The 27,149-nt window shown below is 49.5% G+C and overlaps 1 protein-coding gene across 2 annotated transcripts in view; it reads left to right on the top strand.

The window, feature by feature from the left end:
- The window catches only part of LOC144733486 (SAM domain-containing protein SAMSN-1-like), a 58,499-nt gene that overhangs the window by 7,339 nt on the left and 24,011 nt on the right, over nucleotides 1-27,149 (top strand). For both annotated transcript variants that reach the window (XM_078615412.1, XM_078615411.1), the window contains exons 4-5: nucleotides 174-468; nucleotides 1,941-2,070. In XM_078615412.1, the coding sequence (XP_078471538.1) occupies nucleotides 174-468; nucleotides 1,941-2,070 (425 nt within the window). The remainder of the gene's footprint in view (nucleotides 1-173; nucleotides 469-1,940; nucleotides 2,071-27,149) is intronic.

Here is a 27,149-nt window from a genome sequence, read left to right as displayed (position 1 = left end):
CATCAGGGTTGGGATCAAACCCACGACCTCCCGTATACCAGGTGAGGTAGTTAACATCTCGCCAACCGCTGCCCCATTGCTCATTGTGCAGGAAATCTCGTTGACTTTTCAATAAACATTTGCGTTACAGCTCGATATGACGTCATTATAATTGTTATCGTTTAACCTTCCAGTGCCGTTTTGGGGGTCCAGCGACGGGTCGAGGACCCCTACACGGGCGTCCGAGCAGCCGCCCGAGTACGAGGAGCCCCCCATGGTGATGATGATGATGGCAGCGGCGGTGGCGGGAGGCGAGCCGCGTCAGGCCCCTTCCGCCGGCGTCCCGGCCGCCGCTGGGCCCCGGGTCCGCTCGGCTTCGGAAGGCCGGGCGTTCTGCCCGTCGGCCTCCTACGCGTACTCCTACTCACCACCGCCGTCCCCGCACACGCGCTCGCTCACCTCGACGCCCGAGGCTCTGCGGGCACGGAGGTACGTGCCGCCTGCCCACCCCACCTTCATCCCCCCCAGAGGAGCGGCGGTAATGGGCTCACTTGCCCGGTGGAGTGGCCACACGCGTGGCTTGTCATTGCCTCGCCTCATGCGGCAGTGGAGGGGAAGCGTTCCAGGTAGAGGGGCTCGTGATGGGAAACCGAATGAGAGAGATGGCTGCCTGCCGAGTAGCGCATGCAGCGCGCACGCAATGTTGCCTCACCACGTAGCCCCGTACGGGCGAATTCAAACCGTGTATCGCGAAAATCTTGGGTAGAAATATGTTAGGCCGCGCGCGCGCAGTGACACAAACGGAACCCGCCACAGGGCGAGGGGAGGGCCGTTGTTGGCGGATGGCACAGGTGTCGGGACACTCCCCGAGGAGATTTCCCATGGCCTGGCTTGCTAGAAGGCAGTGCAACAAAAGTGGGATAGAGTGTTTCCCCATCGCACGCGTGCAATCTTCTCCGGCTGCTCCGGTTTTCCTCCCACATGGAAACACTCGTTAATTGGATGACAAGTAGAGGACTGCAGAGCTGGGGAAATTGTTTGGCACCGGCTCCTAGAAATGGCTGCTGCTGCCTTCTCCCACTCATCTCGTGGGGTTCCTCCTGGCGCTTTGCGGGTCGACGTCGTCGTTACCCGATGGAGAGCGCACTCGTAATGCACACCGAGAGACGTGAGAGGAAGGCGTGGATTTACAGCGGCCGCACGTGCCTTTCACGGGGACGGGGGCGGGGGGCAGAGACCCGCGGAGGTTCTTCCGTGAACGGGATGTTGCGTTCATTGTCTAGCGGCGGCCTGCGGTCACGTCGTTGCCTCTTTGTGGTCGTGGCTGCTGCGTGGGTTTTAGTTCGTTGTCATTCCCCCCCCACTACCCCCGCACGGTTCTCTACGTACGGTGCGAAACAAGTTCAACATACGGACATACGGGGTGTGGGGGGGTTGGGCGTGGCGCCGGTTGTGGCGTGGACATCGCGAAGGAGAAATGTTGAATGCGTGCGTGGAACAATGACGGGCGGCGTGACGTGCTAACAGCGAACCACACCGGTGCACGACGCGAAGCGCGTGCCTCAGGCCGCGGTGGCCAGCGAGTGGATTCTGGGGCAGATTAAATGCCAAACAATCAGTGAATGAAATCATTGAAGTCATTAAGGGCGAATGAATTTCCTTCGGTGGTCGCCTTGTACGAGTTGTTTGGTAATTATACATAACAGCAATATAATGATCGTCAATTATTTATTCATCATTTAAATATTTATGTATCGTTACATCGTTATCTATTATATTTAGTTATTTAATATTTGTAATTTGCCCGCTTAATTATTTATCGCTTAATAATTTACTTTTTTTTGCCAGACACCCCCCATATCCAGAGAGGACATTCACCCCCCCCCCCAGTCATTATCCGGCTTCGAGAGCTTTTACTGCACCGCGTTGTGTGATTCTCATCTCGTCCTCTCTCACATCAGAAGGCAGTGGCCCGGCCGCACGGGCAGCATCGCGGACGACTACGGCCTCATCAGGCCCCCCATGGGCCCCCGCGCCGGGTGGCGGCACCGCGGCTCCGGCCAGTCGGAGGAGCCGTGCCGCGGTCACGTGGTGAGTGGTCACGTGGCGAGCGGTCACGTGGTGAGTGGGCACGAGGTGCGGATGGTGTCTGCCGCCGTCGGAGATCCGCGGAGGTTCTGCTCGTGACCGGCCACCGCGTGGTCACGTCCCTGCCTCTTTGCGGTGGTGTCCGCTGCGTGTGTTTTGGTTCGTTGTTCCTTCCTCCCCCCGACCATCCCCGTAAGGTTCTCTACGTACGTATGTGCGTGCGTACGTGGCGCACCCACGGGTGCATGCATGGGCGCGATTGCACACGCACGTTTTGCACGGTGCGCGCAATTGGGGCGTTCACAAGCGCACACGCTGACGTGCACATCTCTTGACGTGCGTACACGCCGGTCATCACGCCGCGGGGCAAAGGTGTCTCCCCTGCTTCAAACGACCGCAGGACTGGGGCCGCCGTTCACCTCCGTTGGCCGGCCCCAAGTCAACGGTGGACATTCGGCATTCCAGTGGCAGAGAGCAGCCTCTCCGTAGGACGCGCCACGGGATGTGCAGTCACCGTTGCCTACGAAGTGGTCGTTCGTTTGTGGACCCCCCCCCCAAAGGGGTGACAGGTCGAGTCACTTGACTGGCATTGACCGTGTCCATTCCACACACCCCATTCACTTCTCACAGAGTGGTGCTCATTTTTATGATACTGGAGGTAGCCGGGCAGCTTCGGGGCCTAATGCCGCGCCAGAGACACTGAGATGGCACCACTGAGGTCTGAACCCGTGTTGTACACATTGATGCAGGCCGGTCTCTCTAAAATGACTGCACAAATATTAAACATCGAGTTAAATTGTCTCTTAATAGGTGCTTGCTACCAGCACTTGCCCGAAGTCTGTGAAATAATAAGACTCGTGGGTATCGAAACAGGGGAGTGCGTGGTTAAAATATGTATTGATAATGATCAAATGTAGCACTGTCATTATGGATGTCAGCAATTTCCATAGCCCTCACCTCGCAATCAGAAGGTGAGGCGTTCTAAGCCCTTGGCATGGGTGGCAATTCAATCTATCATCTCTCCAGGGTAACTAAAACTAGGCACCACTTTGTGGGAAGTCGACAACTGCTGCCCGACGGAGAGACTCGGCAACCACCATGGGTGCCGTGGTGGCTAGGAGATGTTAACTCCCTCGCCTGGTATACAGGAGGGCGTGGATTAAATCCAGACAATGACGCCTGCGGTATATTTGGAGTCTGCATGTTCTCCCCATTGCCGTCGCGTGGATTTCTGCCCAGGTCCTCCGTTTTTTTCCCCTCCACATTTAGAATCAACGTCACCACGCGTTTAGAGTAGTTGGCCGCAATACATTTCCACGTGACGCTAAGCCATTTCGTTGAGCTGTTATTTGTGGCCAGGTTGCTTCTGAAAAGAGTGCTCAGTGGGATCTGACCTAACAAAAAAATAGTTTATAGTTTAATACTCTTCGAATGTCGAATTTCCTTCACTGTCTCCAATGGAGGTAAATGCTGCCCTTAAATCTGCTCGAGTATGGAGACGTTGGCTTCCATAATAAATGAAATACCCGGTGTGCTTACGCTGTTAACACTGATGCACTTGACTGTGAACCTTCACCCGCCCATAGTGCATTGCCTTCATTGTGTTGTTTCTCAAGAGTGGAAAACATTCATACTATCATCATCATTATTATTATATACAGTATGTGTTGTATGCATTTGCATATGAGAATGCGACTGCAGTGATGCTTTATAGTTGCCGACGATCAATTTAGTTGCTGACCGTAATGTCAAAGCAAAATCCAGGCTTGCGGTTGGAAGAGTTATGCATGGGAGCGTAGCAGTTAGCGTAGCGGTTAGTCCACTGTGCTACAAACCCGGCGAACTGAGCCAATTCCTGCTTACAGCCAACACCAGTTACGATTATCTAAACCGGTTCCGGGCCTCCCCTAGGTAGACTCAATGAGCAACTGTTGGGGATACGGTGTTGGCCACACTTCCCCTAGTGTGCCGTGCCAGCCTTCACAAGTTCTTGACAACAGCACTTGCCCCACAAGTCTCGTGAGGCTATACGGGGAATCTGTGTCTTAACCTGGTTGAGTATTCACCTATCATCATCATAATAACTTGCAGTATTTCTGCCTATCTAAATATCTGTTTGTCTGTCTACCCTATCTGCCTGCCTTTCTATCCTTCTGGCTGTGTAACAAGACAGAGAGCAGCAGTAGTACGGTCACTTAATGATTGTCCTACAGAATTGGGCAGAATTATCTTTATCCACGGCAATGTAGAATTTCCACCACTCAAGGCTCTCAATGGAGATGAGCATTTTTGGGAGTGAGACACCTTGACGTTGCCTTGACTCTGCAGGGCTATCTTTTTCATTTTTACGATTGAGCAGCCTTGGCCACCACTCGCATAAACCAACCGAAGGCATCTCGACAACGAGAAGAGTTGTGCATTGCACGGGCTTTCACGTGCATTGGAACGCTGAACATTATTACAGAAGCAGTGAACACGAGGGGCGTTCTGGAGTCAGCAGCTGGTGACGATGTGGGGACAGCAGTAGCGGCAGACAATGCACACCTGGCACACAGAGCACACCTGGCACACAGAGCACACAGGTCACACAGGTCACAGAGGTCACACAGGTCACAGCCTCGGGGGCAACACGCAGCTTGGTAATGAAAGTCACACGTGATAAGCCACTTTGTCGAGCTATCATTTGTGGCCTATGTCACTTCTAGAAAATAAGTTAATATGTCAGTAGGCTTAACCTGCTAAGATAACACAAATATATAGTTTCGTTTTATTTGTATATTTTAAGCGATTTTTTTACCTTTCCGATACTTTGCACGACTATCGTGTTTTTGTGTTGTTTTATATTATCACGTTCTGAGCCGCCCCGACTGGACGTCTGTGAAAAGCGCATTATAGCTCATCGGATTCCGCCGGTGTAATGATTCTGATTCTGAAACTAAAGTACTTTTATTTTACCAGGTAAGGCCCACTGAGCTATATCGGTCTTTCTTTCAGAAGCGACCTGTCCAAATATGATAGCTCAATTAAGTGGCTTATATACGTGGAAATTTATAGCAGCAAAATACCCGGAGAAAAATCCACGCGACCATGGGGAGAGGGACGTACAAACTCCAAATATATAACAGACCTCAGGGTCGGTATTGAACGCACGACCACTTGTATACCAGGCGAGGCAGTTAACATCTCCCCACCATGGCGCCCTAATTACCGAGGTCAAACTCAACGCAGGTTCCCTTTTTAAAGTACCATACCACACACTTCACCATCGCGTTACACCGTTTTGCGAAACTTGAGTACGGTAATGAATAACAAGACTGATTCACTTTTTTCACGTGGCCTTTTCCGAACACTCGTTACGACGGACGCGAAACTCTGCGGTTGCTCAGATTGAGGAGCCGTAGTACGGTCCAGTCATTAGGCCTGGGGATCTATATTGCGATGATGACACTGTGTAATGACCCCGTGAACTGTATTTTTTACTTTGTCAATTAAAAGTCAGCACTTTGTCAATTAAAACTCAGCTGATCTAAGCAAATAGTGGCAGCACTGAAATACTGTATATAATATTGTCATTGTGTTTGAATTTTTTTCGAAAATGTGTTCATTAGATGTTCAGGAACAGGCGTTCAGAGAATGTACCGTGCGTTCATTTGCCATGGTGTTTGAGGCCGTGTACACGTTGCATGAACCTCATTGTGATTGTTGGACATCCTCGCATTCTCCTGCTCACCCTTGAAGTTACAACAGTGCAACTTTTCCGCGACAATGTTGCGTCACACGACTGTTGTGTTTGCGAAGCTCGATTTTTTTTCCCCACTGGCTGCAACGCCGGAGATGAACAGTTGCGTTCGAGTCAGGCAAGGTTGAGAAATTGTTCGAAAAGCGTTCACTTTTCACATTCAACTGTGCTGCGATTGGCTGAACAAGTTCACGTTGGGTTGAGGTGGTCGTCTGGCAACGGAAGAGCAAAGATCAAAATGGCAGCAGTGTTCGCGGAGACACGAGTTTGGGAATTGAATCAAGTTAGCTTCGTCAAATCTTCTCGGCGTAAATAGTAGATCGGCGTTCTTCATTGCAAGGCCCCGCGGGCCACTGGTGGGTCCCTGGTGTCCTTTAGTGCGGCCCCTGACGTGCTGCCCCCCCCACAATAGACAAAAGTGAAAACACCCCCTCCCCCCCCATCATCATCGTGCTGCTGTCAAAACCCCCAATGGTTTCAATGTGTGGCGGCACTCACACCGGTGATGTCTTATCGGCGAAAGTGGCCCCCCTCTGAACATTAGTGAAGAACACTATGTAATAAATTATGAAGCTGCATATCATAACCAACCATGACTGTGAGTTAATTCAGAGTTGTGAACGGTTTTGATTGCGAACGCTTTTGAACTGTACACAGTGCAGCAATTATCAATCCTCCTCCTGGTCACTTTATGAGAGGCGCTTATAGTGCATATTTTAGAACATTTCACAATTCTGAGGTCTGTAATTTAGATTGTATACTTTATACTCGATTTAGAGAACGATAGTATTTTTTTCAAATGTATTTGCCCAGGTTCTCATTTTGACAAAATGGCCGAAAATGCGTTCTGTTCACGCGATGCTATCACTGCTGGCACTGCCGACAATAGCCTCTTCTTTTAGAAATAATATATCTACAGCATATTTATTCGGCATGATAATCTGGCCCTTTTATATATTTTTTTACCTTAATTTATTTCTTGTGGAGGACTCGACATTTGTTTAACATTTTAAGCGGGCAACATTTCCTCGCCTAAGTTACCCCTGCCTCGTTCACGTGATCTCTTGCGGAATGAAATGTGTTGCAAAACAGAAGCAATGAAAAACAATTGTTTTTTTTTTATCATCTTTTTAACAAACGGACCCGCAACATAGGAAGCATGTGGCAGTGTGTTTAGGCTGAGAATCGTTGCACTGTTTAACTTGAGCTTAATTGTGACACTGCCATTGGTGATGTAACCACGAGTGATGTGACCTGCGTGACTGGCACATTATCCCAAATGTGTTGTATATGCACGTTAGTAGTTCGGGTTTTAGCGACCAATATTATCCATGACAGAGGATTTTTTGAGGGTTAGATCGCGTAAATATGAATGCGCCATTAAACCCGCCACCAACCCGACACAGCCAATTAGTGAGGTTTGTAACGTAAACAGAACATGACAATTCATTACTGGTACAGCACACAGCTGTGTTGGAGAGTAAATCAACAACATTTACAATTTGAGTACCGTGGCATTTCGCCAGTAATTACAACTAGCATCATCAGGCGACAGCCAGAGACAGCCTCAAATTAACCTCGACTATTGTGTTGTTTATTACTGAATCAAATTCGTGAGGTCGTCTTCTTTCTTAGCCATTCTTATAAAGGTCCAATGTTCAAGCGTAAATGTTTTGTCGGTGCAGAAATATAGGGATCTTATTTATGCTTGCACAATCGCAATTTCTACTGAGATTAGTTTGGACTAATTTCGCGTATAAGAAACACACACTCATCTTCTTGGTTCTTTCGGTAAAGTCACGTAGAAGGGAAGTAATAAAATAATAAAAATAAAACATAATAAAATGATTCTCACGACGTTTCGGCCACAACGCAAGCAGCCGTCCTCAGGTGGAAACCAGGTCCGTCGAGGCGAAACGTCGTGAGAATCATTTTATTATGTTTTATTTTTATTATTTTATTACTTCCCTTCTACGTGACTTTACCGAAAGAACCAAGAAGATGAATCCCTGCAGTCACGAAAGCTTTAAATCAAAATTTAAACACACACTCCTTAGCACGCCGGTTCTGACATCGTAATCCTCGCGTGGTGCTCTGGGTTAGGCCACGCGGTGAGCATATCTCCTCTCAAGCTCTCGCCACGCGCTACCGCGGCTTTGCTCACCTCCGAATATTCACTTGTTCCATTCAAGTCCGTAACTGACGAGGAATCCCATCGAAATGGAAACATCGGTGCTGACCGGTACACCGAAAGTTTCAAACAACACGCAAACACGCGTACAGAAAGCACCCAGTCTTGTGTATTATGCAAAACCATCAACAGTTCCCGTCGAATATAATTGTGGTTCTGCGTAAGCTTCCCCACATTTCCTGGAGAAATTAATGGAAATTGACAGTTTACTTTCCACAATCCTATTAACCAGTTTTCCCACATTTCCCTATATTGATTTGTGGTTCAAGTTTTTTTTCGTAATAATTTATCCCACTTTTATTTCAATCGTCCCATTGAGCGACATGTCTAAAGATGAATGAATAATTTTTTTTAAATGCGTGGCATCACGTAACGTTAAGAGACCGTCCCCGGGAGATGATGAATGAGAACTATGTTCTGGAATCGTAGTTCTCTGGAATCACTTCATCAGCCCCATTGTCTATGCTTAGGTGGTCAGTCTCGTGTATGCCCTGCAAAAAGTGTCCGTGGCGTGACGGTCAGAGCTGGCTGATATATGCCAGAGTGAATGCTCCCCCAAATTTATTGCCAGAGTTGTTTTTGGAAAGAGTCATTGGTGGCCGGGCTAAGACCCTCAACTTGACACACTTGATAACCTCGTTATAATAACCTTGTTTTTAATAACCTAGTTATAGTAAAAGCGTTATAATAACCTCTATCATCACCTCTTTATAGTAACCTCGTTAGAAGAAGGTGGAAATTATCAGTCATGGGCATCAACTCCTTAGTTATGATGAAGACGACGTAGACCAGAGAGATAGACAGAAGCACGGACGGCCAATACGCAGATTCAAACCCAGGAAGTCAGCAGTGCCGGCTCAACGTCCCTGACTCCGTATGTGTACAATTGTCCGTGTGTTTAGTTGGTTGTCCTTACCCCGCACCTCTGATTAGGCACAGTTGGATACGTGCATTGCGAAAGAAGTTCAACATACATACGTAGGCACAACCGCTCAGCCACCCGGCCACCTCCCAATCCGAGATCATACCTTTCGCAAATTGTGCAACGCGGTGGCGATGCTGCAGCAGCTCTCTGCTAGTTACCCCTCGCCCCCCCCCGGCCCTTCCGCTTGCACGCATTAAGGCTTTCTCCAGGCACTCCGGCTTCCTCCCACTTGTGTAAAACGCTCATACAAATGGGGAGTTGGCCAAATAATCCGAACACAAGGATTGCAAATCTTTAGGCAATCCTTGGTGGCAGGTCACAGCCGCCTTCCTGCTCGCTTGGCCTTCATAGAGTCCCCCCCCCCCCTTCCCAATAATCCTCTCTTGAGAGTGAACGGCACCACGCGTGGCATCAAGAGACCCGCGCGTTGTTTAATTATTTATTTTTGGGCGCGCGATGTCGCCGCGCGACCGCCGGTGTCTTTGCTGCGTCACGAGAGAGCGGCGTCTCTTGCAGCCGGGATTCGCCGTCTCGCTCGAGGAGTTGCGTGCCGCCCGCCGGCAAATGCAGATGCGCCGCTTGCGCACGGGCAGCTACGGCGTCATGGGTCTCCACCAGCACCACCAGCAGCAGCACCACCAGCAGCATCAGCAGGAGTACCGCTCGTCGCCCGTCGGCAAGAACTGGGAGCTCAACCCGCTGGTGGACGTCTGCTACGAGGAGGACGAGCCCGAGTCCGGAGTGGACGGCGTCTTCTACTTCGAGCACGAGGAGCGGGAGCTCACCGTGATGATGGAGGAGGGGGGCGGCTGCGTGACGCGCGGGGAGCACAGCACGCGCACGCTGCGTCTCCCGCACACCCCGACGCTGCCTCTTCCTCCGCATCCGCAGCAGCCGCCGCCACCGCCGCCGGCTCAGCCGCCCCCCTACGCCTGCCGCTCGGTCGACTGGAACCGCGCGTTCCCGGCCGCCGGTGACCGCCTCGCGCAGGGCACCGGCAGCCACTACTGCTGCACGGCGGCGGCGGCGGGCTTCTTCAGCCCGCTGGCGGTGTCCCAGCGGCGCGGGCGGGTGGCGTACAGCGAGTGCAACCTGCCGCAGGCCGTGTACGCGTACGGGAAGGCCGAGGCGGCCGAGAGGGAGGAGCGCGACGAGAGCGAGGAGGAGGCGTCGCAGGCCGCCGCCGCCGGAGGAGGAGCGGCGGGCTGCCGAGGGGACGGGGCGAGGCGCGGGGTCGTGGTGGGCCACCAGACGTTTTGCCGGCTGGAGAGGGGGCTCCGCCACGCCCGTGCCGGGCCGGGCTTTAACCTAGCGCAGGCGAGGATACAGGCGCAGGCCGGGAGGTGGCCCGGGGGACAGGCGCTGGGCTCCCCGTGGGGCGGATCGGTGGACCGCAGGGAGAGGAAGGGTCTGCTCAGCCGCCTGCAGCGCAAGACTGTGAGTCCCACCGAGCAAAACAAAACATCGGGCAACCCCGGGGGCAGGGTGCGCATATTGCAACGGGCCCTGGGTTAGTGCTGTGTCACCACCCTCATCGCCATCGCTTCTCTGTCAGACATCGCTGATGTTTCAATGTCAACATCAACCTTCAAAGGTCCCCACTTTGAAGTTGGATGTCTTCCACTTGGTCGCTCACCTCTGGGTGCCACTCCAATGTCGGTCTTGTTGACCTGTCCTCCTACACCCTGCACCCACGTCCCACCCATCACTACCTCCTCCTGCACCCTGTGCCCACGTCCCACCCATCACTACCTCCTCCTCCTGTGCCCACGTCCCACCTATCACTACCTCCTCCTGCACCCTGTGCCCACGTCCCACCCATCACTACCTCCTCCTCCTGTGCCCACGTCCCACCTATCACTACCTCCTCCTGCACCCTGTGCCCACATCCCACCCATCACAACCTCCTCTTGACCGTTACATCGTCAACACTTTCCTGCCAGTTTATAATCTGAACGTCCAAATTGCTGACCCTGTCGTGTCAGGGAATTCCCAGCATCCTCCATATGCACATTTACTCCAAGGCCGAGAATACATTTTCTCTTTGCCTTTCGTCTCTTTTGCCCAGAGAACAGGCAACATCTGCCTCACACATCCACCTCCTTGCAAATAAAACGGACCTCAACTTTTACAAAGCAGTTCCCGTAGCCGGTAGCATCTCTTGACCCTTGACATCTCTCAGGTGGGGTGACCCCGTCTTTGTCCGTCATATGACCCGCTGCGTGCGTGTGCACGTTACCATTACGGGGGAGCTGTAGGGGTAGCGGTTGGCACACTTCGCTATGAACCCGGCAACCCGAGTTCGATTCCCGCTCACGGCCACGAACACCAGTGACCATTATTTGAACCCATCCTGGGCCTCCCCGCGGTCGACTCGGCTTCAAATGCGTACCTGGTGCGGTGTGTATAAACATCACCACTGGGGAGACAAAGGTGGTCGGGCGAGGTGTTGTCCACCCACCCCTTCGTGTGCCATGCCGGCCTTCATAGATGCTACTCGCTAACAGAACTTGCCCAACGGGATTCTTTGCCCTTATGAGGCATCCGTAATGTTGGGTGAAAACTGTGGAGTTCTTCGTGCTCGCAAATTCCCGGCGCGGCTTTGTGATCTGGGGTGGCCGCCGCAATCACCCCAGTCCCCTGAAACCGGCGCTTCTCTTTCTTTATTTTTAACTTCTTTAAAGCGCCCGTGGACGTTGTCTACATTGAGCCATCTGCCCTTTCCTCGCCTCATCTCCTGCCTCAGGGCACGTGATCTCTTTGGGTTGAGCCAGGCGGCCAAAGGGGGAGGTTGCCTTTGAGCCATCCTTATAGGCCATGATTCGTCGTCATCGTCATCATCAGCCACGCTCATTCCGCTGCCGGATGAAGGCCTCCCAAAGCCGTCGCCACCTCCCATGATCCTGCGACGTAACGATCCGCCCAGCGCCTGCACACGGACCGATCGCAACGCCGTCTCCACGGCGTTCGTCCGCGAGCGCGTTCCATCCCTTGGCTACCACTCCCTCCTGACCATCGGCCATCCCCCTCTTCCCTGACCAGGTCCACACTCACCTTTGATAGTTGCAACATATCACATTGTATTTTCGTCTTCGCGTCCTTCATTATGTTGCGCGCGTTGTGGTGTCGTTGTGCGGCACGTACAGCATGCGGTTCGGCACGTGGTACGGCATGTCATGTGCTTGACGTCATGATGTTCACTTGTTGTCAGAAGATCACATCCCACTGTTGGCCGTCGGTGTTTAGAGAGAGTTTGTTTGTGCCCCCGCTCGTTCTCATTGTACATCATCGCTTTCATCCGTTTATAAGCACATCCTTAACCGTGTGGGTTCTTGCACCTGTACATCAACTACCCCATCGTTTTCCAGCGGTTATTCTTGTTTATTAAACAAGGCAAGTCCCACGCCGGTTTCCACTTTGCTGAGTCTCATCAGCAAGATGTTGCCCATTAAACAAGAACAATCACCGATGTATTGCCTACCAGAAGGCCCCATTGATCGATGGGACACTAAGTCAGCATTATATTTTGACACTAACACAGGCACTTTGCCCATTTATTTTACGAAAGCAAGACACAATCCAAGCACGTTATGAAAACCGATGCGCACGTTTCGATGATGTAACTCTCTCCAATGTTGAGTCCTCTTGCTGATGTCATCGGCAATGTGCATGGGGGCGGTGACGCAGCGGCCCAGTGGTAGTGCTGCGTTCGCTGCTCGTTGCAGCGGTTCGTGGTTCGAACCTAGCAGCTGCCCCGGTTAATACGGCGGTGGGACATTTTTGCCGTTTTGCCACCATTCAAAATGGTGAAAAATAAGAACAGGGTTTTACCCTTTCTGGCAATAAAACAGGAGGTGTTAAGATGGACAAACACCAAATAGATACCATGTGCAAGGCATCAAGTCTGCATTAACCGTACGTACATGTATCAAAACATACATGTTTTGCAAACATACATGTTTTTACAAAAGTGACTTGATGCCTTGCAAAAGGTATATATTTGCTGTTTGTACATCTTAACACCCCCTGTTCTATTGCCAGAAAGGGTGAAACCCTTTTCTTATTTTTCACTATTACTGCGGCGGTGTGTATGAACCCTAATCAAACTACGACGCGCCGTCGGCCTCACAGTGGAAGTTAAACATCCCTGACGTCAGTGGCACGAGTTGGTCATTGCGTGCCGGCATCGGGGTCCTCATTTGGCAATTTACAAAATTAAACCGCAAAATACTATGTTGGAATTTTACACAAAGCAGCAATCATCGCCACCCTCCATACGTATGTTTAACTTCTTTCGCTCCGGACATAGCCAACCATGCTGTCTGTATGTTGAACTTCGTTCGCACTGTACGTAGCCAACTGTGCTAATCGGAGGTGTGGAATTAGTCGACTTGCAGATGTATGCCCCTGGTCACTCTTATAAATGACACTAAACTGGTTAAAGAAATACACTGAATGTTAAGACTTCAACTACTACGGCTAATACAAGTCGATTACATCATAACACACTTATTCAACAAGGTTATTGCATAATCCACTTTCTTATTGAATCCTGTTGGTACATCTTAGGTGGTATACTAACAAGGTAAAATATTTGGTCTGGGCCCACACACTATCTTTTTCAGGACGGGTCCCTGTTAAGTTATGCAGGAGGGGGGGGGGGGTTGCCGTGTGTTTCCCCCATCGCGTAACCGCTGGGTTAATTTGTCAAATTTGGACCGTAACCCTTAGCTGAGAACCGTCAAGTTGCTGCGGTGAATACCCGAGTTTCATCGCAGTCGGCTGTGGCCTAGATTCGAACCCAGGATATCAGCGGCGCTGGCTCGGTGCTCTGACGCGGCCATTATGAGCTCCGTTAGTCGAGTTAGTTCCCTAATAATTATGTTTTTACGTTTTTTTCTCGAATGACTGACATATCGATACACCATTGGAACCTCATTTGCCAGTAAAAAATATGATAATTGTTTTTTACCCTTCTATCTGGCAACAAAACTGACACCTTTTTTACAAGGAGTCATGTTTGCATAGACCACAATACCTGCAGTCATAATGCAAACAAAAAACGCTGTCTCGGGTGTGGACCAATCAACTTCAAGGACAGTGCATACATTATCAGAGTTATGTTTTTTTTTGTTTGCATTATGACTGCAGGTATTGTGGTCTATGCAAACATGACACCTTGTAAAAAAGGTGTCAGTTTTGTTGCCAGATAGAAGGGTAAAAAACCAATTATCATATCGATACACGTTTGTAATCCACATGCGTTTATGGACTATTTGTCTGCTGTAAATGTCCAAGCGATAGGCCACTTCGCTGGGCTACCACTTGTGGCCAGGTCACTTTTTAAAAAGAGCTGTATAGCTCAGTGGGCCTTACCTGGTAAAAAAAAAACTAGTTTTTATTTTAGATTATTATTATGCGATGTTGATTCAATGTTTAGAATTGATGTCGCGACTGAGTCACGATGACTGGAACCTTCGAAAACAGCTTGTTTGCCCTCTATAGATTTCCCCGTGAAATAAATAAGCGTGTTTTTCCGTCCGTTGGGTAATTGGCAAAAGTCATATGTTTCAAACAAGCTTAAGCTATTGCTCGCTGAAGCTTTATTATCCACATTAAGTGTACATTCAATGAGGTCACGTTCCTGCACCGAAGCGCGTTCTCAATAAATAAATAAATTTACACGTAGGCTTTCACGATCAATATCATCCATAGTACAGCTTTAATTTGGGTTATATTGCGTAGCCAAACGTGCTGTATGTACGTGTATGTATGTATGTTGAACTTCTTTCACACCGTACGTAGCCAACCGTCCTCAAGGGTCTCCCCGCTCAAGCGAGCAGGGAGACCGTTGAGCTCATCACCGCTTGTGGTCCTGGTTCCTGAGTCACTGGTGGAAATTTCACATTCACTTTGGCATTCATTGCATAGTGTTGCGTGCCTGCGCTGTACTGCCGCCGCATTTGCTTTCATGGCGAATGCCGTTTAATTTTAAAGCTGCCACCCGATCAACTTCGTAACGATTGTAAAAGGTTGTGCATGTACACCAGCGTTGTGGAATAACATGAGGCTGTATTCCTGTATTTGTTTCTCTGTTTTCAGGTTACGGTTACTAAGCATGCACCGACTGATGACTTTTGAAGATTACTTTTGTCTAAAAACATTTTCCGAACATGATTCTGTCAACAATTGAAAGGAGGGGATTAAGTATGTTAAAAGTACATGTTTATTTTACCAGGTAAGACCCACTGAGCTATGTAGCTCTTTTTCAGAAGCGACCTGGCCACAGATGATAACTCAACGAAGCGGTTTATCACGTGGAAATTTACAGCAGTCAAATACTCAAAAAGCATGTTTTGAAATGTGGAGGGAAAAACCGGAGGACCCGGATAAAAATCTACACGACCATTGGGAGAATACGCTGACTCTAAATATACAGCAGGCGTCAGGGTCAGAATTGAACCCACGACCTCCTGTATACCAAGCGAGGTAGTTAACATCTCACAACCGTGGCACACAGGGTTGATGATGAAGTCGGCAGCACGGGTTTATGTGAGGCCACTGTCGCCCTGCGCATAGATCACGGCACACAGCTGCTGCTGGTGTCATGGCCAGCTCTGTCCTGTGGATGCTGCTGCAGCAGTCACAGCACAGAGCTGTCCATCACATTCACACCCAGGTTTTCGTCGGGGATGCGTTCCTGAAAGGTGCGACGACGGATGTCAAAAGGACGTTAATAAATGCGATTGTTTTTTTCCCTGCGAGCGCTAAACAGAGGCACCGGGGGGTGCGGTGACACTGTGTGTTCGTGCGCACATCTCCATCCTAGATGTACCAACAAGTTTGCATCACATTACTACAAAAGAAATGTACCCAACACGAGCATACAGCAGTACACTTTAACACACATTTTACAGGGTACTGTAAAAGACAATCACAGAAATATCGTCCACAAATAATCTGTTGTACTCGACAGCACGTTTCTTTATGCGTGACGAAGAGCAGTTCGTGTCCAGGGTAGTTAGGTGGTGGGGTCGACAGCTGAGAGGCGACGGATAATGACGATGCTTCTTCTTGGTTCTTTCGGTAAAGTCACGTAGAAGGGAAGTAATAAAATAATAAAAATAAAACATAATAAAACAATTCTCACGACGTTTCGGCCACAACGCAAGCAGCCATCCTCAGGCGAAGAATGAAACACCCCAAGCTTGGAGCGTATATTTAAGCTGGGTTAGAGGGGGGGGAGGTGGGAAGAAGAGCGCCTAAACAAAATAATTTGCATATCAAGAGGAATTCAGCATATGGAAAATGCGTAGGAGGTGGGCGGGGGGGGTTCCAAATCAATACTATGCCCGTGCATTATGCAGGATTAGCAGCATCAAAGGGGGGGGGGGAAGGGGGGGAGCATTAACAAAGGAAAGGAATGTTAATAGTATGTAGCTGTAGTTACTAAACAACCACGTAAAAAACTACAGTATAAACTGCATGACAAACTAAAGTATAAACTACATAGCATCATCAGTAAACTAACTATACTCTACAATAAGCTGAGTTACTAACAGTAAGTAATACATGAAAAATTCTACGTTGTAAAAAATTATATAATATGCTTCCATCTAAACTTTATTCTCTTACATCACACGCGTCTATACCGTACTATATACTTCCATAGGCAAAACCAACATTAAATTACATACTGTATTGCTATAAACCACCCTATACCTTATACATTTTTAATATAACACTATGTATTATTCTACCCACCCTAATGTGTATCAAAATGGTTTATTACGTCCTTCCAGTGATTGCTAAGCCAGAATCCATCTTCTCGGTTAAAATTGTCTCTGTGTTTGTAAATGTGGATCGCCTCATGTACGAATCTCTCATGATAGCCAGATGGCTTGCAGAGAACCTCTGTCTTGGAGAAGTCAATGTCATGTGAGCCCACTGAGTTGTAACAGTGATCTGCCACGGCTGAGGTGTTTGTCCTACAGTGTTTCAGGTCAGCTTTATGTTCACGGATGCGGTCCGAGACATGTCGTTTGGTTTCCCCAATGTAACTGCTACCACAGAGGCAACTTAGTTTGTAGACACCAGGGTACTGTATGTCTGGAACCACATCTTTTACAGACGGTACCAGATCACGGATTTTATGTACTGTGTTGAATCGGACCTGGATCTTGTGTTTAATCAGGATTTTGGAGATCTTTTTTGTGACCCCAGCAATGTAGGGGGCACGGGCATAGTATTGATTTGGAACCCCCCCCGCCCACCTCCTACGCATTTTCCATATGCTGAATTCCTCTTGATATGCAAATTATTTTGTTTAGGCGCTCTTCTTCCCACCTCCCCCCCCTCTAACCCAGCTTAAATATACGCTCCAAGCTTGGGGTGTTTCATTCTTCGCCTGAGGATGGCTGCTTGCGTTGTGGCCGAAACGTCGTGAGAATTGTTTTATTATGTTTTATTTTTATTATTTTATTACTTCCCTTCTACGTGACTTTACCGAAAGAACCAAGAAGATGAATCCCTGCAGTCACGAAAGCTTTAAATCGAAAAATGACGATGCTGTCAGCGACGTGAGCGTGCGGGTTAAGGCGACGTTAGTCATGTCGTGGTATGAATAGCATAATGACGAATTTGCAAAATGAGCCGTAAATCGGGGTGCTCCTGTATCAGGTTAAGGCCACCTAAAGGACTTTGATATGAAGCGAGTTATGATAAAAGTAATATGGTGATCAGATTATATGACATTAGTTTAACACATAGGCTTTCGCGACCAATATTATTCATAATAAACGTATTTTTAAGACCGGGAGCAAGAGCAGAGCCTCACCATTCTGGCGAATTGCCCGATGATGCTGGATGCCATTCCCAGCGAAACGTCGTACTACTCAAAAATAGTTTCACGCTTCAACACACCGGTGGGCTAAAGTAGTGAACTATTCGTCTTTTGTCAACGTGACACTTTTTTGCTGATTGGCCGTGTCGGGTGGTGCAGGGTTACGACACATTTATAAATAACGCGATCTAACCCAAAAACGTTTATTATATATGACATTACTTCAAAAATAATCTCATGTAATCAGTAATCAGAATAGGATTGCGTTTCGAAAGTAACCATTTCATCCGTGTATAATGCACACACGTTTAATTGAGCCTGGAAAGTATCGTGGTAGGATTTTCCCACAATTGAATGCGGTGTAAATTAAATATCTCAGACTTAGTGTGTGCTCCTAGATAAGAAATATCAGTGTCGTGAGGTCATAAGTGCATACATTAAGCACGCAGCTTGTACTGAGGCTGTGGTCAGTAAGCTGATGAATAATAATAATAATAATAGATCCATGATTAAGCCGCATACCAGACTGGACGATTCGAGCAATCACTGAACCCCAGACTGTGGTGTGCGTGCACACACACACACACACGAAGCAACAAACGCATCATTTGCTGCCGCATTCAACATAACGGGTCAATTAGTCTGCTGTATTCAAGTTAAGTACGTGTAGATGCCCCGAGCAGGGGCTGCTGCCGTAGTGTGTCGCCGGCGAGCGGTAGCCACAACTGGACTTGCGATCCAGAGGTCGCAGGTTCAGGCGAAACGAACGATGACAAAAGTTTGTTGAACCTTACATTTCTTTCGTCCACTTGGCACCGGTGTAAATGAGTACAGTAAACCCTTGTTAATTCGACACGTTATGGGGCTCTGGCCTTGCCGAATTATCCAATATGCCGAATTATGTACAATGGCACTCCCCAGTGCCTCCTTCTCCAATTAAAAAAATTATGCAATTTTTTTGTTCCAAAAATTATGTTCCAAAAAAGTAACACTTGACATCAGTAACCAGCACTGCACTAACGCTCACCACGCGCTCCGCCACTAGACTGAGCCATTGTTTTGGTTGTGGCGTGTGGCGTCGCTCAACATATATGCCGAAATTTGACCATTCCGTATGGCAGTTCGGCTCGTGGCGAATTACTGGCACTGTATATATGCCGAATTATCCACAATTACGAACGATCAAATGCCGAAATAACGAGGTTTTACTGTGCTCCGCAGTTAAGTTGATCGATCGGCAGGTTTACGTGTGATGGGGCGTCTAGTGGGTACACGCACAGCTTCCAAGACGCATGGCCGGCGTGGGAGAGTACGGTATTCCCTCGTTATTTGCGGAAATTGCTCTCCGCGATTTTTGGCTATACAGGATTCGCATCTGGAACTGTACACGACTGCGTTGAGAGAGAGAGGGAGATAAAGTGATGAGAGAGAAAGTGATGAGAGGGAAAGTGGTGAGAGATAGAGATGATAGAGATAGAGAACTTCTCAAACCATGGGAAGCATTTTTTTACGTTGTGATTGTCCTGCATTTAATAGCATATTTCTCTATTTAAGGTAATTCATTCAAATCAGCCAATATCATCACCCACGTAGTTCGCGAATTAACGAGCATCTCCCGAATGTACCCCTGGCGAAGGACAAGGGAAGCCTGGTGTAGACCAAAGGGATACCCTCTTTAGGGGGGCTGTCCAGACCCCTCTCCCATGGGGGGCCCTTCTTCCAGCAGTGGTGTGAGCAAGCAAATTGCTAGGCTGTACCATCTCCAGCGGCAGGAATGATGGGGGGGGTTCAATAAACTTGCACCATGGTTTCACCTGCCGTGCCAGAAGATCAAACCCCGTGGAACCTCTGGATTGCGAGTCCAGTGTGCCCAACCGTGACATCCGCCAGTTGTGCCAGCTTCCTCCTCAATGTGCACAAGGGGAGATAATACTCAAGCTGGCCGCCCGCACATCGGTCGTGAACCCACGTGCTCCTGGCCAACCCTGCAGCCCAGTGGGTGTTTGTTGGATAGCGCAGCACGCCACGCGATCTCTGTGTGATCCACCAATCCTGTCCCCGCAGTGCTGGGATAATGGGTGGTGGGGGGGGCGTTAGGGCCTGTTGGCTGAGCAGGCGAGGGAGCTGTGCGGGTAGGCAGAGCGGGGTCACGTAATCTGCACCAGCCCGAACCACCGGTGCAGCTCGAGGAAGCGACGCGAGGAGTTTGTTTGGGTGGCAACGCGCTGAGATAGCGGCGGGAGGGAGGGCAGATTTCCCCGCTCGCGCAACGCGGCTCACCGCAGCCGCGAGCCATGGGAACATCCGACAACAACACAAACACGAAGGTTCCCCTTCGTAGCCCGCACAGACTTTTGGGGCAAGTGTTCTTAGCGAGTAGCACCGAATGGCACACGAGGGCGGTGGGGTGGCCAGCGCCGCGTCTTCGTCTCCCCAGTGGCGATGTTTACACAACGCGCCAGGAAATCATTTGAGACTGAGTTGACGTAGGGGAGGCCCAGCACCGGCTCTGATAATATTCGTGAGTGGTGTTGGTCGTGAGCGGCCATCAAACTCGGGTCGCTGCGTTCGTAGCGCAGCGCACTAACCACTCCGCTACGGCTCCCACATACACACAACTACAGAGGCAAAGATCTTTCGTATAGTTCTGAGGCAAGTGCTGTTGGCGAGCACACACTCTGACACGCACACACATTTGTACCCGGGCACAGTACTGGCGGAATATTTGTGCCTTGCCATGGCAATTAGACCACACTAAAAAAACTTGCAATGCAAGCTGATGCTTACGAGGAGGATTGTCATCATTATGGTGGTTTTGTTCTTCTTCTGCCGATGATTACTCCGCTGGTTTACCCAGGAAAGCCTCACCGAGTCTCAAGCCAAGTTCTCTCACGCAGTTTCGGGGCGGTTTAGCTAATGCGTAATCCCAAATGAGTCATTTGCCAGGTACATTTTCACCGTAATAGAGGTTTTTGGGGTTAGAGCGCTTCAATATAAACGTGTCGTTAAACCCTCCACCACCCGACACAGCCAATTAGTGAAGTACAACCACTGCTTTCGCTTCACCAAGAAGCAACACTGATTTTTCATTTGCGCCGATGAGGAAAATAATGTCGATGATGATGGTGAGCCGAGTTGACCCCTCTGACTGGGAGTTGAACCCACGACCTTCTTATTGTGAGTCAAGAGCGACACAAAGTCACGCGGTCGATTTGTGTCTTGCCATGGCAATCAGAGCCGCATTGCCAAAAACCGCAGCTGCTGCCGCTGCTGCCGATCGTTGTCAGCGCTGGGCACAAGCCAACCCAAGCAAAGTGCCAGGGACCTCAAGTAGCTGGAGGGGATCCCGGGTTCATAAGAAACAAAGCGAGGTGTTTATTATATCATAAAACGGCCGATTATTTTTTTCTCATCTATGTGTTGTTTGCATCTATTTTTTTCTTTAATCTCACTGCATCTCTAATTTGTTTATATTTAAGTCGTCTCACGATACCCCTGTCTCTTGTCTGTATCTCTTTGGTCATCTCACAAAGAGTTTATAAATTGAACGGGGGGACCCAAAAGATGGACCTACAGCAACCACTGCTATCACATAATGGTGCAGCCCTGCAGTTTCTTGTTCATCCCACTGTTGGCAGAAGGGCCTCCGTCCGAAAGAACTCTAAAGAGTCTACCCTTCCACCAGCCATTAACCCTGCCAGCCAACCAGCCAGCCAGCCAACCAGCCAGGTAACCAGCCATTCAGCCAGCCACCCAGCCAGCCACCCAGCCAGCCACCCAGCCAGCCACCTAGCCAGCCACCCAGCCAGCCAGCCAGGTAGCTAGCTAATCAGCCAACCAGCCAACCAGCCACTCAGCCAGCCACCCAACCAGCCTCCCACCCAGCCAACCAGCCATCCAGCCACTCAGCCAGCCACCCAACCAGCCACCCAGCAAGCTAATCAGCCAACCAGCTAGCCAGCCACCCATCCAGCCCCCCAGCCAGCCAGTCAACCACCCAGCCAGCCAACCAGCCGGCCAGCTAATCAGCCAACCAGCCACAGCCACTCAGCCAGCCACGCAGCCAACCAGCAAGCCAGCCAGTCACCCTGCCAGCCAGCCATACACCCACCCATCTGGCCAACCAGTCAGTCACCCACCCAGCTAGCCAGGCAGCCACCCACCCACTCACCCTGGCCCAATGTGATGTGTTTTGTTGTTTTGTGTGCCGCAGTACACACACCACCACCAGCAGCAGTAGAACTACCACGCATGGGTCGGGCGACGTTCATTTGGAGGACGTAGTCGCTCTCTGGTCCAGACCGTTTCACACTCAGTTGGTGGGAACGCATTGTACATAATATATTTATAATTCATGTATAAGTATACTGCTGATCTTTTGTTTTGTCTGTTTTTTTTTCAGATGACAAATATATGTAGGGCTAGTATTTCATGATTAGTTTAAGAAGAACAATGCAGTATGTTTACGTTCCACTGTTTTCGTTTCTGTGACCCCAAGCTGTGGCTCGTGACCCTATCTCTGGTCTGGGAACCTTCTACTAAAAGAGCCAGCAGTGAGCAGTGGTCGCTTCACCGCTCGCTCTCCTAAGCTGGTCGGGCAGCTTGCGGGTCTCCAGCACGAGTTCAGAGGAAACCGCGTGGCCCTGCTTTTGTTCACTTAGCCAGAGCACGTGCAAAAACAGCCCAATACACGCGCACACAAAGACAAAGATCCCCCCGTATAGCCCTTAACAGACTGTTGGGGTAAGCGCTGTTAGCGAGCACTTGTGAAGGCCGGCACGGCACACGAGGGGGTGGGTGGCCAGCACCACGCCGGACCGCTTTTATCTCCCCAGTGGCGATGTTTACACACCGCACCAGATACACATTTTTTCAGGCTGAGTAGACCCAGGGGAGGCCCAAGACCGGTTCAGATAATCATCGCTGGTGTCGACCATGAATTGAACCCGGGTCGCCGGGTTCGTAACGCGGCGTGCAGACCGCTACGCCACCGGCTCCCCGTACACAGACAACAAAGATCCCCCGTATAGCCTTAACAGACTGTAGGGGCAAGTGCTGTTAGCGAGCACCTATGAAGGCCGGAACGGTACACGAGGGGGTGGGTGGCCAGCACCACGCCCGACCGCCTTTGTCTCCCTAGTGGCGATGTTTACACACCGCACCAGGTACTCATTTGAGGCTGAGTCGACCTAGGGGAGGCCCAGGACCGGTTCAGATAATCGTCACTGGTGTTTGCCGTGAACGGGAATCGAACTCGGGTGGCCAGGTCCGTAGTGCAGCGCGCTAACCACTACACTACCGCTCCCCGTACACAGACACGCACACACTCACACACACACAAGAGGAACAACACAACACACGCGCACATTCGCTCGCACGCTGCCACACAAACTGCACGGACCGCACACACCCACGTAGATGGGGAGAGATTGTGGTGCACATGGGGCGGGCAAAGCCGGATGCTGGGGGGGTTGTTGTTTTATGTTCGCGAGCATCTGACGCTGACGAGGTCTCAAACGCGGCACTTCGCCACCCCCAATGAGTCCGCCGCTCGCCGACGTCCCGTCGCCAGAGCGTCACTCGAGTTCAGAACAACAAGTGAGGCCATGACGCTGCGCCGTCGAGGAAGCTTCTTCGATCTCTCACCAGTCTCGCGATCGGTGAGAGCAGCCTCATGCCCCCCCCCCCCGCTGCTTGCACCATCCATCGCTGCTGCCTGCCAGTGGCGGAACCACCGTGGAGGTGGAGGAGGGGGGGGCGCGGAATTGACGTTTGTTATTTTACGAGCGAAAATACGTTGAATGTTTTTGTGTGAATGCGAAGGGAGGGAGCCCCCCTTTCAAAAGTAAGCTTTCTGAGGTGCGCGTCTGGTTGTCGGGGGGAATCTTTAGAAACGTTTATCATCTTCTGATTCCTTGTGAATTTACAAGCGCCCTTGGTCACGTGTGGCTGATACCGAGGCACGTTGGACCTCTTTCGCACCGTACGTAGCCAACCGCGCTGTCTAGAGATGTCGAGCAACACATTGAGGTGGTTGAGCCAGGCGATTGCGGCAGGAGTGGTGGAGTGAGGCATCACTGTGGTGCCTCCTTCGTATTTGTGAGTCGGGCATTGAGTCTGTCTGTGTTCCCGTCGTCTGTTCTGGGTGACCACAATTGCACATCGGATGAGTTTTTATTTGTATTTTCCATTTGTGGAACAGGGAAACTGCAAGGCCAGGAGATGTTAACTCCGTTCGCCTGGTATGCAGGAGGTCGTGGGTTTGATCCCGGCCCTGACACCTGTATGTTTGGAGTCTGCATGTCTCCCCCTGGTTGTGTGGATTTTTTTCTGGGTCCTCCGTGCTGTTCTACATTTCTACGTAATAAACCACTCCATTTAGCCAGGTTGCTTCTGAAAAAATATCTATTTAGCTCAGTGGGCCTTACCTGGTCAGTAAAATAAAACACATTCTACTCTTACATGGTTTGCGTGCGGGTGCCATTCAGGCTTGTGGCCCTTAAGCTTCGTGGAAGATTGAAATCGGGGATCTTCTGCGTCGGGTCTCTCACAAGGCGGTGTTTGTGACTTCTTGTGAACTCTAGCCGGCTTTCGAGGCTTCATCATCAGGGTCTCGCCGACGGTTTGTGCACCTTGTGGCCGCTCCGTTGGCTTGAGGAACTGGGGGGGGGGCGACGCTGTTGGCCGTGCCGACTGAGAGGCCCGCTGCCCGTTGCTCAGCGTCGTCTACGGCAGTAGACAGTAGTAGTCGCAGTAAACTCACCCTGGTTGTTGAAAGTAGAAGCGTGAAGCCACATCGGATAAGAAAGACAAATTATATATGGACACCATATGAAAGTTTTTTTTTATGTAAACCCACCCAGTTTAAATTAAACACGTGCCTCGTAGGTGTGACATCCATCACGGCCTTGCTTCCATTCTGCTCTGTCCACGACATTTAATCAACAACTTTGCCTCGGATACTTCTCTCGGTTGCATCCAATTGTGTAAAGTGCTTACGTGCTGAGTTCTGCGTCTTCCCCGGCTTCTTGTATCTCTAACGTCCACAGACAAAACATGACATTCCGTCCGTTTTTTTCTTCCATTCCATGTCCAAGAAATCTAATTAGCCCTTTCTCGAAATGATTCTCGTGTTCTTAGCGTACCTGCTATCCGCAATCCATTAATCTTACTCATCTTGTCTGCCCATGCCATAAAAAAACACATTTCTGTTGCTTTTAGTTTGCTGCGTAGGATCTGTGTAATGGTACAAACTTCCATAATAGAGGTTTTTGGGTTAGATCGCATAAATAGAAATGTGTCGTTAAACCCGCCACCACCCGACAGCCAATTAGTGAGGTTTGTTACGTAAACAGAATGTGTCTAACCTTCACAACCGTACATGAGAACAGCCCTGCAGTATGTAACAGTACAGCATTCCACTCCTTGCTCTCATTAATCATTTATTACTTTTCCAATATAGATCCCATTTTCGGAAATGCATCTTTTGCCAATGCTATTCTTCTGTTTATCTCCGTGACGTGCTTTCCATCTACAGTTATCACGCCACCTAACGCGTTACAATGCTCCGCCTGCTTAACGCCGGTGTCACTCTGACTCGTACCGGACTTTCAGGAGTAACTTTCCTCATTGACATGACCATCATACACGCAGTTTTTTTTTTACATGTGATTGTTTATCCTTTCTTTCGACTTTATAACGTTATTTTATCCAGCTCGTTTAGCAAATCGCTCTCGGCTTCTGCTCGCACACCCTGCTCTAACTCCTCTCCTCATGCACAGAAACTCACCCAGCCTCTCCCCCAACTCTTAACGGCTGCCGTTAACCACGGTGACGAGATGTTAACTACATCGCCTGGTATACGGGAGGCCGTGGGTTCGATCGCGACCCTGACGCCTGTTTATTTGGAGTTGTTCTTCTGGTTTTTCCCTCCACATATAGAAACATGTGTTTCTATTACCTGGTTGCTATGCATTCCCACGTCATGAGCCACTTCGTTGTGACCAGGTCGCTTCTGAAGAAGAGCTCTATAGCCCAGTGGGTCTAACCTACTAAAATAAAATAGTTTAGTCTTTTTTAAATAGGTAAGGCCCACTGAGCTATTGAGCTCTTTTTTTCAGAAGCGACCTGGCTATCACAAATGATCATCACGTGGACATTTATAGCTTCCAAATAGTCGAAACAGATGTTGATCTAAATGTGGAGGGAAACAGGAGAACCCGTGGAAAAAGTCACGTGACCACGTGGAGAGAGACATGCAAACTCCAATAAACCGGCGTCAGGGTCGGGATCGAACTCACGACCTCCTGCATACCAGGCGAGGTAATTAACAACTCACCACCACGGCGCCCAATGAGCTTTCATGGTCACTCTCGGACCTTCTCCATCTGGATCAGGGGTCAGCAACCTGCGGCTCCGGAGCCGCGTGCGGCTCTTTAAGGGACTGCTGCTTCGTGACCGTTATTTATTTCAGCACCACCACCGTCTCGAATTCACCACGATGCTTTGCGGCCTCTTGAAAGTTTGAGTTGTTAATTTTTTACCGAATTCAGAAAAAATGGCTCTTCTTGTTATTTTGGTTTTTGACCCCTGGCTTAAGATAATAAAAAAAATCGCGAGTAACATCATGAATTCTGCATTTTTCTCACTAAAACACACCTACAGTAGCAATATTTCTGAACTCACAATTGTCTGTTCACTCAGCATTCTGTAAATGTGGCATTGTTTCAATCACAACGCCACACACCTGTTGTTCCTTTGCAATTTCTGGATGTAACTTATGTCCTTACTCTTTCCACGAACACTCTCAATATTATTTGAGCAATGTGGCTTATTAGACTTGTTGCTCCGTACAATTCACATTCTTCTGCACGAGGTTATTGTGGGAGAGCAATGAATATTGATTTGCCCAGATTCGTCTAGGGTCCCCACTGTGGTGAGATGTTAACTCCCTCGCCTGGTATACAGGAGGTCGTGGGTTCGACCCCGACGCCTGCTGTATATCTTTCAGTTTGCATGCTCTCCCCGTGCTCACGTGCATTTTTCTCTGGGTTCTCTGGTTTTTCCCTCCACATTTAGAATCAACGTGCATTTAGAGCATTTAGCTGTTTACATTTCCACGTGATAAGCCACTTCGTTTGGCTATCATTTGTGGCCAGGTCGCTTCTGAAAAAAAGCTAGATCGTTCAGTGGGTCTTACCTGGTGAAATAAAACAAAGGTTTATAGTATTTTCTGGTATCCATCCCGGGTCACAAAGTGCATTCGCTGCTTTTTTCACTTGTTCCACAATCATCAAGCTCTCTAATAATGTCTACCGAGATATTATCTGGTCCCCTGTCGCCTTGCCATCTGTCATGTTCCTGATGGGGCGTCAAAGTTCATCTT

The sequence above is a fragment of the Lampetra planeri genome, chromosome 47, assembly GCF_965212315.1.
Source record: "Lampetra planeri chromosome 47, kcLamPlan1.2.h2, whole genome shotgun sequence".
Lineage (NCBI taxonomy): Eukaryota > Metazoa > Chordata > Hyperoartia > Petromyzontiformes > Petromyzontidae > Lampetra > Lampetra planeri.
This window is presented reverse-complemented; position numbering and strand designations above follow the sequence as displayed.